Here is a 15,982-nt window from a genome sequence, read left to right on the forward strand (position 1 = left end):
CCAAACATGTCAAATACAAAACAAAAAATCATCATCACACAAACAGTAAAGAAAAAGGGAAAAAAAGAAAAAAGAACAATCATAAAATAAAAGTTGCCAGGGGTCTTAAACTGAGATATATTAAAAATACCGAAATGAGAAATTCAAGGTCTTGACAGCCTTTTTATTTTTGGAAGTAGAAATTGACTGAAAATATACATCAATCTCTTTCATAAACAGAAAAAAAATGGGTTTCGATTTTGCATATTTACATTTATGAATATAAAACTTAGCAAGATAAATTAACAGATTAATCAAATAATATTCTTTTTCAAACGATCTGTCATAGTTGAACCCCCCCCCCCCAAAAAAAAACATTCGGTAAAGAAAGCACAAAATTACAATTTTTTCAAGCACTATTGCGTTGTTTTAAATTCATGTGGACATTTGCTAGTCTTACTTCTTTTTTTGGTAACAAATACTTAACCGGCATAAAAATGCGTAGGGTATACTCCTAAAAACGGTCTAATATTTTAAGCCACTGCAACATTATGCATTTTCAAGTTGAAGCCTTGTCCATGGGTGCCATTTGTGTAGCAATCCCTACCCTATAATATAATCTAATATTGCAATAAAAGTTGAAAGAGAACGCTTAATTAAAAAAAAAAAAAAAAAACTTAAAATGTTTTGTGTTACAAGATCACTGACACAAGACAATGTTTTAGGTCATGGTGGAAGGCGATTATGCTTGTACACTTTTTTTTTTTTTTTTTTTTACAAAGCAAAAGTTGTCTTTGTCCGTTGCCATGCAGGTGGGTGAATTTAAGGTCAGACGCCTCCTTTGTTCGCTTGCCAGTATTTCTGCACAAGCGCTTCATTGTTCATCAATGACACTTTTGTACACGAAGCTCTCGTCAGAGTAAATGTTTATTTGAACAAAACATAACACAAAAGTGGAGTTGATACATTCATTCTTTATTTGGTTAATAATCAACACATAAACAGACACACTTCCATGGTCGCTTCAGGACAACTCTGTAAGAACATAAAGTGCAAAACAAGTGATTAAAAATCTTTAAAACATTTTTTTTTACACGTACTTTTGAGCTAAATGCCCCAAACCCTCATTACGTCGTGTATAATCTTCCCCATATTTGCGAATGGGTCAGATGGGTAGTGATTGTTATAATCATTGGGATGGCTATTAAGTCGCACCAATCCGCATGATAATATAAAATACGTACAGTACTTACTTTTCTGGTCTACACGGTTGCATTGTGAGCGCTTCGCAGACTGGAAAGATAATACGATGACATTTCCGGGAAGATAAGAACAAAGTATTTGTATATAAAACACATCATGCCGTGGAGTAGAACTTCTCCGCTACACTCAATATTCACTTCACAATAAAAACCTAAAAAGTAGACATTTTTACGTACTGTGCAATGTGCGTCCACGGCGCCATGTTGTCATGGCGGACGCTTCTATCCTTTCTTCTTCGCTCCCTCGTGCTCTTCTTCGACAGTTATTAAAATTATAATTAAAAAAAAAAAAAGAAAAAAAGAAAAAAAAAGCTAAACATAGCTGTATGACGGACTAGCCAGCTGCTAAATGTGTCTGTAAGCCACAGAGTCATCATTCAAGCCCTCGAGCGATGAGTAAAACTAGAGAAAGTACTTTTAATCAAGTTGTGTACCTGGATGTTTAATAGTGCCACCTACTGTACGGGTGTAATAAGCACAACAGAAACAAACAAAATCACGTTTTCCATCCATCCATCTATTTTCTTGACCGCTTATTCCTCACAAGGGTCGCTGGCGCCTATCTCAGCTGGCTCTGGGCAGTAGGCGGGGGACAATCGCAGGGCACACAGAGACGAACAAGCATCCACACTCACACGCACACCGACGGGACAATTCGGAGCGCCCAATTAACCTGCCATGCATGTCTTTGGAATGTGGGAGGAGACCGGAGCACCCGGAGAAGACCCACGCAGGCACGGGAATAACATGCAAACTCCACCCAGGAAGGTCCGAGCCTTGACTCGAACAAATCACGTTTTGTTTTGTGAAAATAAATAGATAGTAGGTAATTATTATTATTTTTGTATAATTAAATGTACACAATTTCCCACAAGACTGCTGTACTGTTGAGATGTTCTTTATAACAAGGATTCTGAGTGACAAACGATAAAAGCATGAATCAAAGATTATTATTTTTTTAGGTGGTTTTAAGGTATTAAAAACTGGTAAGTTATACTGTGTTCCACCACCATGTATAAAAGGCACACGCCACAACCAATTGCTGCCAGTTTTTGATGTCTTAATTTTTTTTGTGGTTCTGGACTTGGATTGTATACCCCCCCCCCCCCCCCCCAAAAAAAAAAAACAACAACATTATTTTGCTTATTATGAGGATTGCAAATGTTTGGATAGCATTTTATATTTTTGAGAAGTGCCATATGTGCACAGATTCTGAATAGATGTAGCCTATCCTCGGTTAATAATATGAATAATGACAACAACAACAATAATAATAATAATAATTAAACAGTGTAAGCAACACAAGATTAGCACTAACTAATTACAAATAATTGCCAAAATAAATATCAAAAACGGTTTGCATTTTCTCTAGTGCGAGCAACAAATAAGCCATTTGACACGCCATAAAACTTCAGATAGGAAAGATGAAAAGCACAAGAGTATAAAAAGAGGGGAAATAAAAGCTGGAAGCGCATCGCTTCCTTTGCGCGAAGGTGAGCGTCTCTGATGTTTCGCTCGCGCGCGCGCGTGTCCGTTCCAAAGCGGCGGCCATTGTTCGGAGCCTAGCTGTTGATGGCGGCGCAGTCCGCTTTGGCTTTGGCCGCCGAGTTGATGATCCTCATGAGACAGTGTCCGAACTCCTCCAGGATCAAACGCTCGGCCTCCGCCTGGGGCTGCCGCGTCTGCTCCGCCCACTTGGCCTGCTCCAGGAGGCACTCGCACGTGGCCTCCAGCACCTCCTTCGTCACGAACGTGTACGGGAGCCTGGAAGGAGGACAAATGAATGCAATCATCTATTAATCTAATTCTTCCTGCCTGTAGGAAAAATTGTAAATCTTCTACTCACATGCACAACACAGACAAACAAGTACAATGTGTTCCAACTATGCCTTGCATTTGCATTTTTTAGGGTTGGAACATGTGTAAAGGGCATGGAAAAACAAATAAATAGAGAGGGTGAGAAGAGGAATCTTCAGACAGTGCAGGAGTGAATTGTGTCAGTCAGTTCCTCTCCTCTCTCCTTGTGAGGCCTGAACTGAGTGTCTTCTCTACTTTTTGTGTCGTGTTTAATAGATGTCAAACAGGTAACCCTGACACTGTCATAAGTGTTTGTTTGTTTTAAGTGATGCAGCTGGAGGGCCTAAAATGTTTTTTTTTTTTTTTTAAGTTTATTGAACATGTAAACAATAAACTTCAAACTTCAAAAAAAGTGTTTTAGCAGTGATTAGGATGTTTTCTCCAATTCTCTTCAAGGTGATGGAAGATGAGTTTTTTTTTATGTGTCTTTAAATGATATTTTAGTGATGGAGGATGTGAAAAAAAAAACTTTACTTTTTTTAAGTTATAAAGTACAGTATCCGGGAGACACTAATTTTTTTATTTTTATAAAAACGCTAATGTGATATGCAGGGTTCAAGTGCATGCGTAACATATCTAGAGTGCAATTTCTTACGTTGCACATGCTCCTGAGAAATCTTTACAAAATGACAAAAAAAAAAAATAAAAAAAAAATCGTTACATGCCTATTAACTCATTCACTGCCAGTCCAGGACAAAAAAAAATCTTTGACGTCTAAAACCGTCTATGGCAGTGAATGTGTTAAAGTTGGGTGTCCACATGTTTTGAATATTCTTGGAGACTACACAAGTTTTTTTTTTTTTTATTAACTATGTGTAGTAAACGCTGAAATTTACTGTTGTTGCTTTAATACCAAGTTGATGCATAACGAAAAAGCTTTTTTGCACATTGTTTTATTGGGTGTGCAGGAAAAAAATGAATCTTTGACGTCTAAAGCCGTCTATGGCAGTGAATGTGTTAATAAGTGGTGTATCGCTTTAACAAATATTTTTTTGAGTGATGGAACAGGTGTATTGACATATTTTATGTGTTAGAGGATGTAATAGCATTTGAGGATAGAAAATATATATATATATCCCCCCCCCTCCAAAAGTTTTGTTACCTGCCGCCGCCGCTGGAGATGATGGGCGTGGTCCTCATGAGCAGGTCCGAGATCTGCGAGGAGAGCTTGGTCTTGGCCGCCGTCTGCTGCTGGACCCTCACCTCGGCGGCGTCGGCCAGGTGCATGAGCGTCTTCCTCTCCGGGCTCTCCTCGAAGTTCTTGCAGCCGACGCACTTGCAGATGGACGAGCACATGATCTTGGCCTGGCCCGAGAAAGAGGAGGAGGAGGGATTTTGAGACGTTTTGTCACTTTTGGAGGCGGCGCCGGTTTGGGAGACTCGCCTCGTAGCACTCGCAGTAGTTCTTCAGGCAACCCGAGCGTTTGCAGTTGCAGCCTTTACTGTGGCGCCGGTCCGACTCGCCCTCTTTGCCTTTGCCGATCTTGGGCTTGAAGGCCTCCGGGTTGCGGTCCAAACACGTCTGCGGGCGCGCCACAAAACGGGCCAACCGTCACGGCTCGGTCCCGGCGTGGCACAAAAAAAACGCCAAAGCGGCGACTTACCTTGATGGCTTTGGAGCGCTCGGACTCGTGCTCCAGGTTGTTGAAGCAGTTGTTGCAGTTGCAGTTGTTGCAGAACTCGCCGTTTGCGAAGCAGTCGCAATATCTTGGGAGAGGATTTCAAAGGAGAAAAAGTATTTTGTTCATACACATTCTCCAAAGTTATATTGAAGTACGCCAGGGATGACTTCTCATCACCTTCAAAAAGACAACTAGGAAAATATTTGGAAGGTATTTGGACTGGAATGGTTTTCTTTTAGCTGGAGATGATGATGAGGTCCAAAAGTCTTTACAGTTCGGTCCGAGACAGACCAAAAATCCACAAAGTGGTGACCATATATTTATATTTTTCCTATCGATATATATTTTACAGCTTTATGCATAATGCAGGTATTATTATTTTTTTGTCCACTTGGGCTTCAATTAATCAAAATTCAATTATCACACTCCACAATTACAAAACCAGCATAATCATAAACATAAACATAATAATAATCATAACAATTTTGAGTTGTTTAAATTTAAACCTCTTTAAAAACGTTTTAAAATTTTAAAAATAAATAATTTAATACATTTTGTTTCATCCAAAAAGGAACTTTCATAATAGTTTCAAAGAATTTTCTAATTTTCTTGTTTTGTACCAACAAATAATCATGATAATAATAATCAATTATTACAAAAAATAATCGTGATGAATATTGAAACTAATACTGAAATGCTAAACAGGCTTCATCGCAAAAGCATCGTCATACTCACAGCTTGAGACACTGGGACTTGGTGCAGTTGCAGGGTTTCCTCGGCCGCGACGTCGCCTCTGCCGACATACTGCGTGGAACCAAGTTTTCACACTTTCACAAGATGTAACAATAATCAAACTTGTAAAAATATAGGCACCACATGAAGACCAAATCACTGTGATTGGAAACAACATAGATCTGCATCAATGCTACAAATGCATTTTTCCCATATCTAAAAAGAAACAAGAATTTCCACTCAACCCGCCCAAAAAATTTCTCTTGTCCAAAATCTGCTGTGGTAGGCTCCAGTGCACCCGCTAATCTAACCTCGACAAGTGCCATATAACTTTTTATTTATAAATATATTTTTTTAAACCAGTGGTTCTCAACCTGTTTTTAGTGACGTACCCCCCGTGAAATACTTTTTCCAGCCATGTACCCCCCAAACAGTGCAAAGCATTTCTAATTGGGGGAGGAAAAAAAATGTATTGCAAGTAGGGCTGCACAATATATCGAAAAAATATCGATATCGCGATATTGGCCTATGCAATATGAATATCGCAAAGACATGCAATAAGTTTGATATATATATATTTTTAGCTTTTATGTGAATTTGATCAGTCAGACTGTCCGTTTGACATTTTTTTAAACTTGACAAAAAAGGAGAGAAGACACTTCAAAGCTGACGCGGAGAGGAACTGACTGATACAAATCACTCCTGCACTTTCTGAAGAATCCTCTCCTCAGCCTCTCTTTTTATTTGGTTTCCACGCCCCGAGTTCCATGGGTGTTCCAACCCTAATAATGCAAATGCAAAACATAGTGTACTTAACAAAAATGTGCACTGCCAAACAATAGTTGAACATTATCGAGAGGTGAAATTAATTAAGAATACATTGAGTTTGATTATTTTACCACATGAATTTTTTTTTAATTCTTTCATTAGATAATGAGTTCAATATCGCAATAATATCGATATTGCTATATTCAGCAACTACAACGCATGTTTTTCCAATATCGTGCAGCACTACGGGCAAGCATAGAGTAGTGTGGAACATAGAGCAGCTCTTCTTCTTGAGTGTGTTACCATCCCTCCGGCATTCAAGAAACGCACAAAATATACACTCTTCTTTCCCCATATGCGATTAGTCATTTTGGCAAGTATGGAAACGTTTCAAGTATCAGCAATTTGTCATTCCTCTCTGTGAAAAGTGTGACAGTATATAAATAAATTTGACTTATTTTACACGCCCAAGTAAAGGTCGAGTTGGCTACTCACCCATTGAGCGGGAGCCGGGACTGAGTCTGGACGGAGGCGGCGGAGGTGGAAAAAGTGGAGTTATTGGCGAGGGTCACGATCGGCGCCTGCTGCAGCTTCACGACAAACACATCCATGCGTCAAAATCACGTCACGTGGCACTCTTAAGTTTTGGGAATGACGAAATAAAAATAAAATACACAAATAAAGCCACCAAACCTGCGTGACGTACTGCGCCGGCAACACGGTGTAGCCCGGCGCCGGCGCCAGGACGGTGCCCGGCGGCAGGTTGGCGAAGTTGGGCTGGATCTGCGGCAGCGCCGTGGCGGGCATGATGAGGCGCTGCTGGCTCGGCGTGCCGCCGACCACCTGGGATCCCGATGGGAGTGGCTTGGGCGCCACCTGTGGGCGGGGCGGTGCGTGGCGTTAGACCCGCTTGGACGAAGCGTTTGAGGTGCTGGGCGTTAAGTTACCTGCTTGACCGTCTGCGCTGTCACGATGGGGACCGACATCCTCACCGCACCCGTGCCGACCACCATGGGTTTAGCTGTGGGACACATCACCTTTACATTAGTCTGTTTTTTGTTTTGTTTTTTGCCCCCCTTAACTCATTCACTCGCCGCCATTTTCACGTTTCGCAATCCCGCTCGCTCCCGGCTGTTTTACTGGATTTTGACTGATTTTGCAAGGCCCACAGAATATTGTGTTTTATGGCTATAAATGCATGGAACCTATCAAAAGAAAGATTAAAGTCTCTTCTTTAATCAGGGAAAAAAAAGAAAAGAAAAGGATGTTTCTATCTGTTTCCGTTTTGCAGCAATTAGCATTAGAAGAGAGCTAAGTTACATCAGTTTTCACAAATCTATTTAAAATTCAAAGTAATTTAGCTTTTTTTCTGCATGGCCCTGGTCGATCTCCTTTGCTCTGCTGCCACCTGCTGGCCGTTTGTGTAATAACTACCATTTCTGCAACCGTTCTTTGCAGTTGAGAGGCTGCATCAAAGCCTTCTGTATGCTCTAGCATAAAAAAAAAAAAAAAAAAAAAAAAAAAACGTATAAATACGTCTTTGGGACACTTAGAACATTTAAAAAAAACGTATTTACACGTCATTGGGAGCAAATGCGTTAAAACGATTTCTTTGCGTCACCTGTCTGCACGGCACTGCTGCTGGGAGCGCTGGGCTGCACGGCACCGCTGGCCGTGGTGGCGGTGACCAGGCGGACGTAATGGAAGCGGCTTCCCGGCACCTGGATTTGCTGCATGTTGGCCTGCGCTGCTGCCAGCGGGATGATGGTCTTGAACTGGGAGCCGCCCACAGCCACCGGCTTGACCGATTTGATGTTCTGGGAACGGGGACAAAACATTTATGAAAGGGAAGCAAATTTCCTGAACATAATTGGACATCAACAAGAACAGTCAAGGAGTTCTGAGATTTTGAGGTACTAATTATACGTAAAAAATAATGAAAGTATCGAATTAATTAACTCATTCACTCCCAAAAACGTATTTATACGTTTTTTAGGTTTTTGTTTGCTAGAGTTTTTGTATGAAGGCTTTGATGCAGTTTCTAACCTGAAGTGGTCGCTTAACGCGATGGTAGTTATTACAAAAAAACAAAAAACAAAAAAAAACAAAAACAAACGGCCAGCAGGTGGCAGCAAAAAGTATAAGAGATCAACCAGGTCCATTTTGCAGCAAGCTCTTTTTTTCCCAGTATTTTCAACAGGTTTGTGAATAATGATGAAACTTAGTTAATTCTAATACTAAATGCTACAAAACATAAAAACAGCTAAAAAATACACCGTACTTTTTTTTTTTTTTTTTTTCTTCTTCTCCCTGATGAAAGAAGAGACACATTTTTCTTTTGGTAGGTTCCATGTTTTTATAGCAATAGAACATAAAAATGGCTGGGAGTGAATGAGTTAATGACAAAATATTACATTTTTATTGCTATAATGGGCTAAATAAGTGATTTACATTTACAGCCCTGAAGAAAAAGCAGCACAAAGAAAAACTGAAATCATTTACCTGCACCGTTGCCTGGCTGGTGGCCACCTTGACGGGCGACACCGACGTCGACTGCTGCATCGAGAGGATCTGCTGGCCGAGAGCCACGCTGACCGGCAGCGCCACGGACTTCTGAGTGGCCCCGGCGGAGGTCGGGGACGCCACAGACACCACCGTCACCTGCGGGAAAAACAACAAAGCGCAATCAAATACCAACATTGGCCAAAATTCTTCCAAATTCTCTGTGTAGTTGTGCTGCAACTTATTAGGCAGCATTTAACAGCTACGCTCATTTCCGTTTAGCATTTTACGTTAGCATGAAGCTAGTGTGCTTTTGTTAGACTAAATCATTCTGAAGTTTAAAAGTAGGGATGTCACGATAAGGGCAACATCGTGACATTAAAACTGCCACAATATGGTTGTCGTCATGCATATTTAAAAGGAACACATCTGTTAAGAAAGTCCGGTTGATTTCCATTTGTGCAGTTCTAGCACTCTCTAGTGGCTATTTTATTAGTGCAATTTAATTTTCATTAGGGATGTTTTGGCCTTCTATGTTTAAAATCTATGCTAATTGTCAGATGAAGGGGAACCCAATTTGCTTGTGAAGCAATCAATGTGTGCTTGCATTAGCAAGTAAGCACCTCAATATTGTTATGAGATTGTAGGTGGTTTATATGCACAATATAAAAGCCCAAATACAAAAGCACAATATTGTATACATTTTTTTTTTTTTTTTTTTTTTACAATATTGTGATCTTTTTTAAATAGCGCCAACGCCCCCACAATATTGTGATAATTATCGTATCTTGACCTTCATATCGTATCGTGATGTTTGGTTATCGTTCCATCCCTATTTAAAAGTACAACGGTTGGCTCTCTTTTGTCTTTATGTGTCAGTTTTACAGTTAAAACTCGTGACGAACCTTGCTGGGGGTCTTGAGTGGCGAGATGGCGATCTTTTTGCCGGCGATGCTTTGGATGCTGATGGTGGCGTTGTGCGGGGACTCTGCGAGCGTGATAGTCCTCTGAGGCAGCGCTGGCGAATTGTGCGCCAGGACGCGTCCTGCAAAAGGGAGACGCCGAATCGCGAACTGCTGTGAGGACGGTTGTGTGAAAAGTTTCGATTGCGGCGTGATCCGAACGCGGGTCGCTCCACTCACCCGCGACGACGGGAGCGCCGGACGTCTGAGGACTCAACGCTTTGCTGTTCACCGGTTTGTTGATGATGAACTTGATGGGCGGGGCGGCCGACACCGGCGTTTTCTTTGCGATCTGTTCGTGACAAACAACCGTGTTAATGTCTAGTCCATTGGTGTCCAAACTACGGCCCGCCGTCCATTTTTTTTTAGTGGCCCGCGACATATGCTAAAAATGACATTTGACTCAGTTCAAATAAAATAAACAAAACAAAAATGTTTGGAGATGGTCAAAGTAAGAAGGGAGGGAGTCAAAAAAATACAGGTGCTATTCAAGGTTATTTTAGTTAACTAAAACTCACAAAATAAACAAAAATTCAAACAATTTCGTTAACGAAATAAAGTAAAAACGAAAACTAACTGAAATTACATTTTATGTTTACAAAACCAACTACAATTATAGCAAAAATGTCCTTCGTTTTAGTCTTTGGTGTAACTTTTTGTAGATTTATTTTGACATCAACCAGAATAAAGATGTTTGAAAGAATGTCACACAGAAGTGACGTCATCTAGCAGCAGCCAATAGAAAAGCACCTTCAGATGACGTCACTCCCATGGTGTTTTTTTTTTTTTTTTTTAAATATTGCGCACAAGTAATACACTTTTTTTTTTTTAACTAATAATAATACTGAAACTAACTAAAACTAAGCATTTATTAAAAAACTAAAACTAATAAAAACAGACCCACCCTGAAAACTAATAAAGAACTAAAATAAAAATTACAAAAACTATAATAACCCTACTGCCATATTACAAATAAAATGGTTTCTATACTGTAGCATTTTTCTTCTAAATATGCAAAAGCACAAATAAATTATTTGTAGAATTTTTAGGACTAAACAATTTCTCTTCATAACATTATGCGGCCCTTGCGTGCTTCTGATTTTCTGTATGTGGCCCTCAAATGAAAACGTTTGGACACCCCTGCTTTAACGGGACCAACACGCAAATGCGTACAAAATGAGAACACTTGCAAAGCACTGTTGTAGCCCACGGAGTCACATACAATAGGATCACAATCAACTAACGAGCCAGCCTAATTTCAGTTACTGAATGTCACTCACGAGGCCACGCCCCTTACAGGTAGATATCCAATACACAAATATAGTTGGGTTTTTTTTTTCATTGCATTCACTTTTATGTTTAAATTACAAAGTGTGTTTTTTTTTTTTTTTTTTTTTATAAAAAAACAACGCAACTTTTTTTTGGTTAAGGTTTGCAACGTAGTAACATTTCAATTAATTTCAAAAGGAAAAAAATGCATTTGATATACAAGTAAATTCACTTCCAATTTGGGTAGAAATGAAAAAAAAGGTCATCTGAAAACGCACTCACAGACTCATCCGTCTATTTCGTAAAACTTGACCCGCAGACCAGACTACAGTACACCCTGGATTGTTCGCCCGTCAATCACAGGGAACATGTGAACACTCAAAACATTTACGTCAATATTCCTGAGCTGGAATGGAGTCCACGGGAGACGGACAAACGGCAGCCGAGTGAATCAACACACTACGAGTGAGAACGAGAGAGACAAACTTACTTCTCAAAACCACAGCCAAATAACACAACAAAACACAAAAGGCTCATGCAAGTACATTATACAGATACATAACTAGACAAGCTGTCATAAAGAGACCAGCATCATGGGGCGCTTTAATGCACACCCTTTCAATTTTGTTTTGATTGAAGTGAAATATCATTTGGCTTAAAGTCTTTCTACTGAGCATTCTTGTGTATACAGCCCCCAGAAAAAGGTATGGAATCACCAGTCTTGGACGAGCACTCACTCAGACGTTTTATTTCTGGAGATCAAACTCAGAATAAAAAAAAACATGAAACAGTTGTAAGGTCATTCCAAAGTGCAACATCTTGGCTTTCAGAAACACGAGTGAGTGCTCGTCCAAGGCTGGTGATTCCATACTTTTGGCTACGGGTTGTAGTAACCATGAGAGAAACAAACAAAACAAATTTTGATTCCAGTTGGAAGTCTTAAAAAAAGTATTGAATTTAACTTGCCTTAAGATGTAGGATCCCTGTAAATTTATTTTGTTTGCATTATTAGATTTTGTGCTGCACCAAAACTAAAATAGATTTGGAAGTTTTTTCTCCCCAAAATCAAGCGAAAAAAAAAAAAAAAAAAAAAAAATCTGACAATGTTATAACTCTGTTAGACCACGTGAGCACTAAGCTACCAGAGATGTCTAAAGCAAAGGCTGTTTTAAAAACAAAAACCCATAATTCTCTTTGTTTCTAGTTTAGTTTAAGGGTGATTGTTCTCATCTGAACCAACCTGCACAGTTTTGAGCTGCTGCCCTTGTAAGGCGGCCACCTGACCGGCTGCGCTCCCAACGACCGGCTTCAAATCCGACCTCCCGCCGAAGGTCACCAACTTGATGGACTTGGCGTCGGCCACGCCCGCCACTCCTCCGGCCTTGGCGGCGGCGTGGGGCAGCTGCAGCACGATGGGCTGCCCGGTCTTCCCGATGGTGGTCACCAGGAGCTTTTGGCCCCCCAGCGAACGCGCCGCCTCGGAGGCCTGTGCCGAAGCCACCTTGCTGAGGATGATCTGGTGGTTGGCGGCGGAGATGCCGAGCGGCACCGCGAGCTTCTGCAAGGCGCTCGTGGTGACCGCCGTCCCCGTGACGCTGTCCGTGGTCTTGGTGGTGGCGGCGGAGGTGGCCAGCGCCGGTCTTAGGGTCACGAGCGGGGAGGACACGCCGGAAAAAGAGACGGCAACGCCGGCGCGTTCAATCGGCGCGCCGGCGCTCTCCGGGGGAGTGTCCGTTTCCATGGCGACAGATGCGTCTTGGCTGGACTGAGACGCCTCCTCAATGGCCTCCATGTCCATGATTTCGTCAGGAAGGAGGCTGTTGAGGTCGGGCGACACCACGTCCATGTTGACGACGACTCAGCACCCCGGTACACCTTTAACAAAACAAACGTTTGTTACGTTTGTTACACCACACAGCAAACACATTTTTGCTACAATTCAAAAGACATTGTGCAGATCCTTCTGGTGTGCAAACATTGGCCACTTGGGGGCAGTACAATATTGACATTCAGATACACATAGAGGAGAGGGTCATGTTAATCAGAGATGATAAAGAATAAGCTTGTCAATTTTGTGTCAATACATGTTCTGTACATATTAATAAATGAAAAATCACAACTATGTGTTGCTAATGTTTGTGTTCAAATACCCGTTGCTTATAGGGTTATAATAACACTGCGACATCAATGCTAGTTTCAAAAGACGTTTTACATTGTGTTAGCATCAACCTTTCTTCTTCCATTAGACTTCCATTAGGCACAGTTATGTGGTTTGGCCTGTCTTTGGAATGTGGGAGGAGACTGGAGTACCCGGAGAAGACCCACGCAGACACGGGGAGAACATGCAAACTCCACCCAGGAAGGCTGGATGGAGCCTGGACTCGAACCCGAGTCCTCAGTACTGGGAGGCGGACGTGCTAACCACTCCCTCACCATGCCACTAGGTCAAATAAATCTCTTTGTGTAATATTGTTCGACAATAATCTTCAACTGACAGTGGCAATAAACAGCTTGACTGGTTAATACATTTGGTGTCATCTGAGAATTTGCCACTCAGAAGCAATTCTGATGTTATTTAAGCAAAAAATGCAGATAAGCAAGAGCATTTTGTAGTTCATTCTCAGAGAAGTTTATTCATACCATCGAGCCAATAAAGGAAGCATACGGCTGAAATTATTGACAAAATTTATTAAATGCGAGGTGGGCCTATACAAGAGGTTAAAGTTCAGAGTTGTAATAGTACTAGGATCCAAAACAACAGACTTTTCCACAATATTAATAATCCACAATCGTCAATGTGTTGATAATGTTGAAAAGTAAGCACAGCTGCCTTGTTCAAAAGCGTTTGTGTTCCGGTTTGGAAGCTTTGAGCAGAACGTAAACAAACCAGCCAGGGTGGCCTAGCTAACATTAGCCCACCCACCCAAAAATGTCATCTTTTCTAACTTGAAGGTGCCATAAAACATCCTTTACCGTCAACAGAAAGGCTTTACAGCAGAGACTGACAGCTGATTAGAGGTGAACGACATCGACATCATTATCATTATCATCATCATCACGCCCCGGCAGAATCTTTGTGTCTTTCCCACCGAGGGGCTCGCGAATGGCTAACCGGCTGCTTTTGCACCAGCAGCCACAAAGTTGTATTATGTGTGCGGAGAAATGAAAACCACCCAGGGAAGGAAGCTCCAGTCCAGGGGAAACGACGAGACAGGAGGCGAGCTATTTACTTGGCTGCGTTACTATTTCAGGCCGGGCTTGGATTTCGAAAGATCCGCCATTTTCATCTCGTCATCAGTCCTGCTAGCTGCGCGGCTAACAGCAGGCTAACAGGAGGGAGGGTGCTGCATTTATTTATCCCCCACTTCAATAAATTAAATTAAAAATACACCAGACAGTATGCTAAAAGTTCGCACAAGTGAGATAAGAGGTCAAGACTCTTGGCGAACAAGGCTAAATTTAGTTTTTCGATAACTCCTCCCCATCTGTCACTCGAGATCATGATTCCGATAGTGGAATTTCTGGGAAAACAAAAATTGTATCACTCATTAATTAGCGTGGTGTCTTTTATTTACTTCAGTTAGTTGTGTGTGTGCGTTTTAATAACTTTAATAGGTAACTTTGTGACACGAGCAGTTATTTAAAAAAAAAAGTATTAGATATTTTAAATCTGTCAAAATTAAGGGCTCAGTAATATAAAGGTACTGCGTAAAAAAACACTCAAGAAAAAAAATAAGAATGTGGATATGCAAAACTGTTGTTAAACAACGACACCAAAACAACAGCCGCAAAAATAACAAAACAAAACAAAACAAAAAATTTCTTGGTGATCGCCTACGGAACGTTAGCGTCTACTTTGGTCAACTTGACGTGATCGTGAAAGCGGATAAACTTTGCCTCATGGTGCAAAATGCTCGAAACTGTTTTTTTTGTTGTGTGGCGTGTTACAAGGGGAGATGTCAGCCGGCCGGGCCCCAGTTTGAAGCGGGCATCATCCAGGGCGAGGAGCACAACTGCTCGCTGTACTCTCCTAGCAAACTTGACGAAGCTGGGCTAACCCGAGCTAGCTTCGGCTCAGTCTACGTTTATTTTGCCCACATTGAAAAACACTGTCCGGCGCGTGATGGTGGCGTTTTCCGCCGGAGCCGCGGCGAGACTCCCGCACCGAGTGGCGCTTACCTGAGTTAACTGACGCGGGCCAGCGTTTGCGGGCGAAACGAGGAGAGCAAAAGACGATTGTTCAAAATACCGCGCCGAGCGCCATTCCTCCCTGACATTTCACAGGTCGGCCACGCCTTCATCCACCTACGTCATCGTACGTCATTCTTAAAGATACAGTAGGAGAAGGAACTTTACCCAACAGTTGTTTATTTGATCGATCTTTAATCGTATTTTGATGTACTGTCCATTGTTAAAAATAAGAAATCTGAGTGTACAATAATTTATTTCAGTTAAGTTTTTCGTGTCACCCAGATATACTTGAAAGTTTGTTTGAATGTTGAATTGACTGCATGATTTTTTTTTTCTGTTATTTGTTTGTTGTTTATATTATAATTTTAAATGTAATTAAATTCAATAAAAAGAGTAACCACCAGTTGTTTGATTACAGTGCCTTTTCGGTTAGTTTTGTTTAGTTATCCAGTCTTTATGGAGCAAAGCAGAGAGAGAGAGAGAGAGAGAGAGAGAGAGAGAGAGAGAGAGAGAGAGAGAGGGGGAGAGAGAGAGAGCTCCTCTCAACAGAATAAAAAAGAAATGGGGTTTTTTCTCAATACCTTGATAAACGAGTTTAATTCATCCAATGACCCAGCTTTTTAGTCTTTTTAGGTTAAAAGTGAAACATCCTCAACAACCAAGAGGCCAGTTGCCTCCATGGAATGAAACCTTGGCGGATTACACCATCTGGTGACTGCGAGTAGCATTTTCCCTTTATAATTTTTTCTTTCTTCTTCTTTTTTTAAATTATATTAACATTTTTAAAATGCTACTTGGAGGTAACATCTGGCGGTAATATAAATCATAATTGCAATCA

The 15,982-nt window shown here is 41.1% G+C and overlaps 1 protein-coding gene across 3 annotated transcripts; it reads right to left on the reverse strand.

Annotated features, from left to right (window-relative positions):
• Positions 1–933: 933 nt before the first annotated feature.
• On the reverse strand, positions 934–15,269 carry lin54 (lin-54 DREAM MuvB core complex component). 3 transcript variants are annotated; one of them, XR_013278791.1, is made up of 16 exons: positions 15,133–15,269; positions 12,194–12,828; positions 9,865–9,976; positions 9,628–9,767; positions 8,723–8,881; positions 7,842–8,037; positions 7,168–7,241; positions 6,914–7,096; positions 6,716–6,810; positions 5,456–5,524; positions 4,703–4,805; positions 4,483–4,620; positions 4,201–4,403; positions 1,419–3,005; positions 1,233–1,272; positions 934–1,014 (listed from the first exon to the last, which is right to left on the reverse strand). XR_013278791.1 is itself a non-coding variant. In XM_077498102.1 (14 exons), exons 2-14 carry the CDS (start codon positions 12,797–12,799, stop codon positions 2,804–2,806), a joined length of 2,280 nt encoding a protein of 759 aa, XP_077354228.1. In that variant the 5' UTR covers positions 12,800–12,828; positions 15,133–15,269; the 3' UTR covers positions 934–2,803. The 3 variants fall into 3 exon arrangements, 1 of the variants encoding a protein (XP_077354228.1); XR_013278790.1 differs by having other exon boundaries at positions 1,233–3,005; XM_077498102.1 differs by having other exon boundaries at positions 934–3,005.
• Positions 15,270–15,982: the final 713 nt, after the last annotated feature.

Source organism: Festucalex cinctus, chromosome 15 (genome assembly GCF_051991245.1).
Source record: "Festucalex cinctus isolate MCC-2025b chromosome 15, RoL_Fcin_1.0, whole genome shotgun sequence".
Classification (NCBI taxonomy): Eukaryota; Metazoa; Chordata; class Actinopteri; order Syngnathiformes; family Syngnathidae; genus Festucalex; species Festucalex cinctus.

What these genes read in the sequence shown, in the direction of transcription:
- lin54 (XM_077498102.1), bottom strand. Translation starts at nt 12,799, where the DNA reads ATGGACGTGGTGTCGCCCGACCTCAACAGCCTCCTTCCTGACGAAATC. An exon ending in CCAGCCAGGCAACGGTGCAG is followed by an intron (nt 8,038 to 8,722) that starts GTAAATGATTTC and finishes CCCCGTTCCCAG; the next exon opens with AACATCAAATCGGTCAAGCC. An exon ending in CAGCAGTGCCGTGCAGACAG is followed by an intron (nt 7,242 to 7,841) that starts GTGACGCAAAGA and finishes TGTGTCCCACAG; the next exon opens with CTAAACCCATGGTGGTCGGC.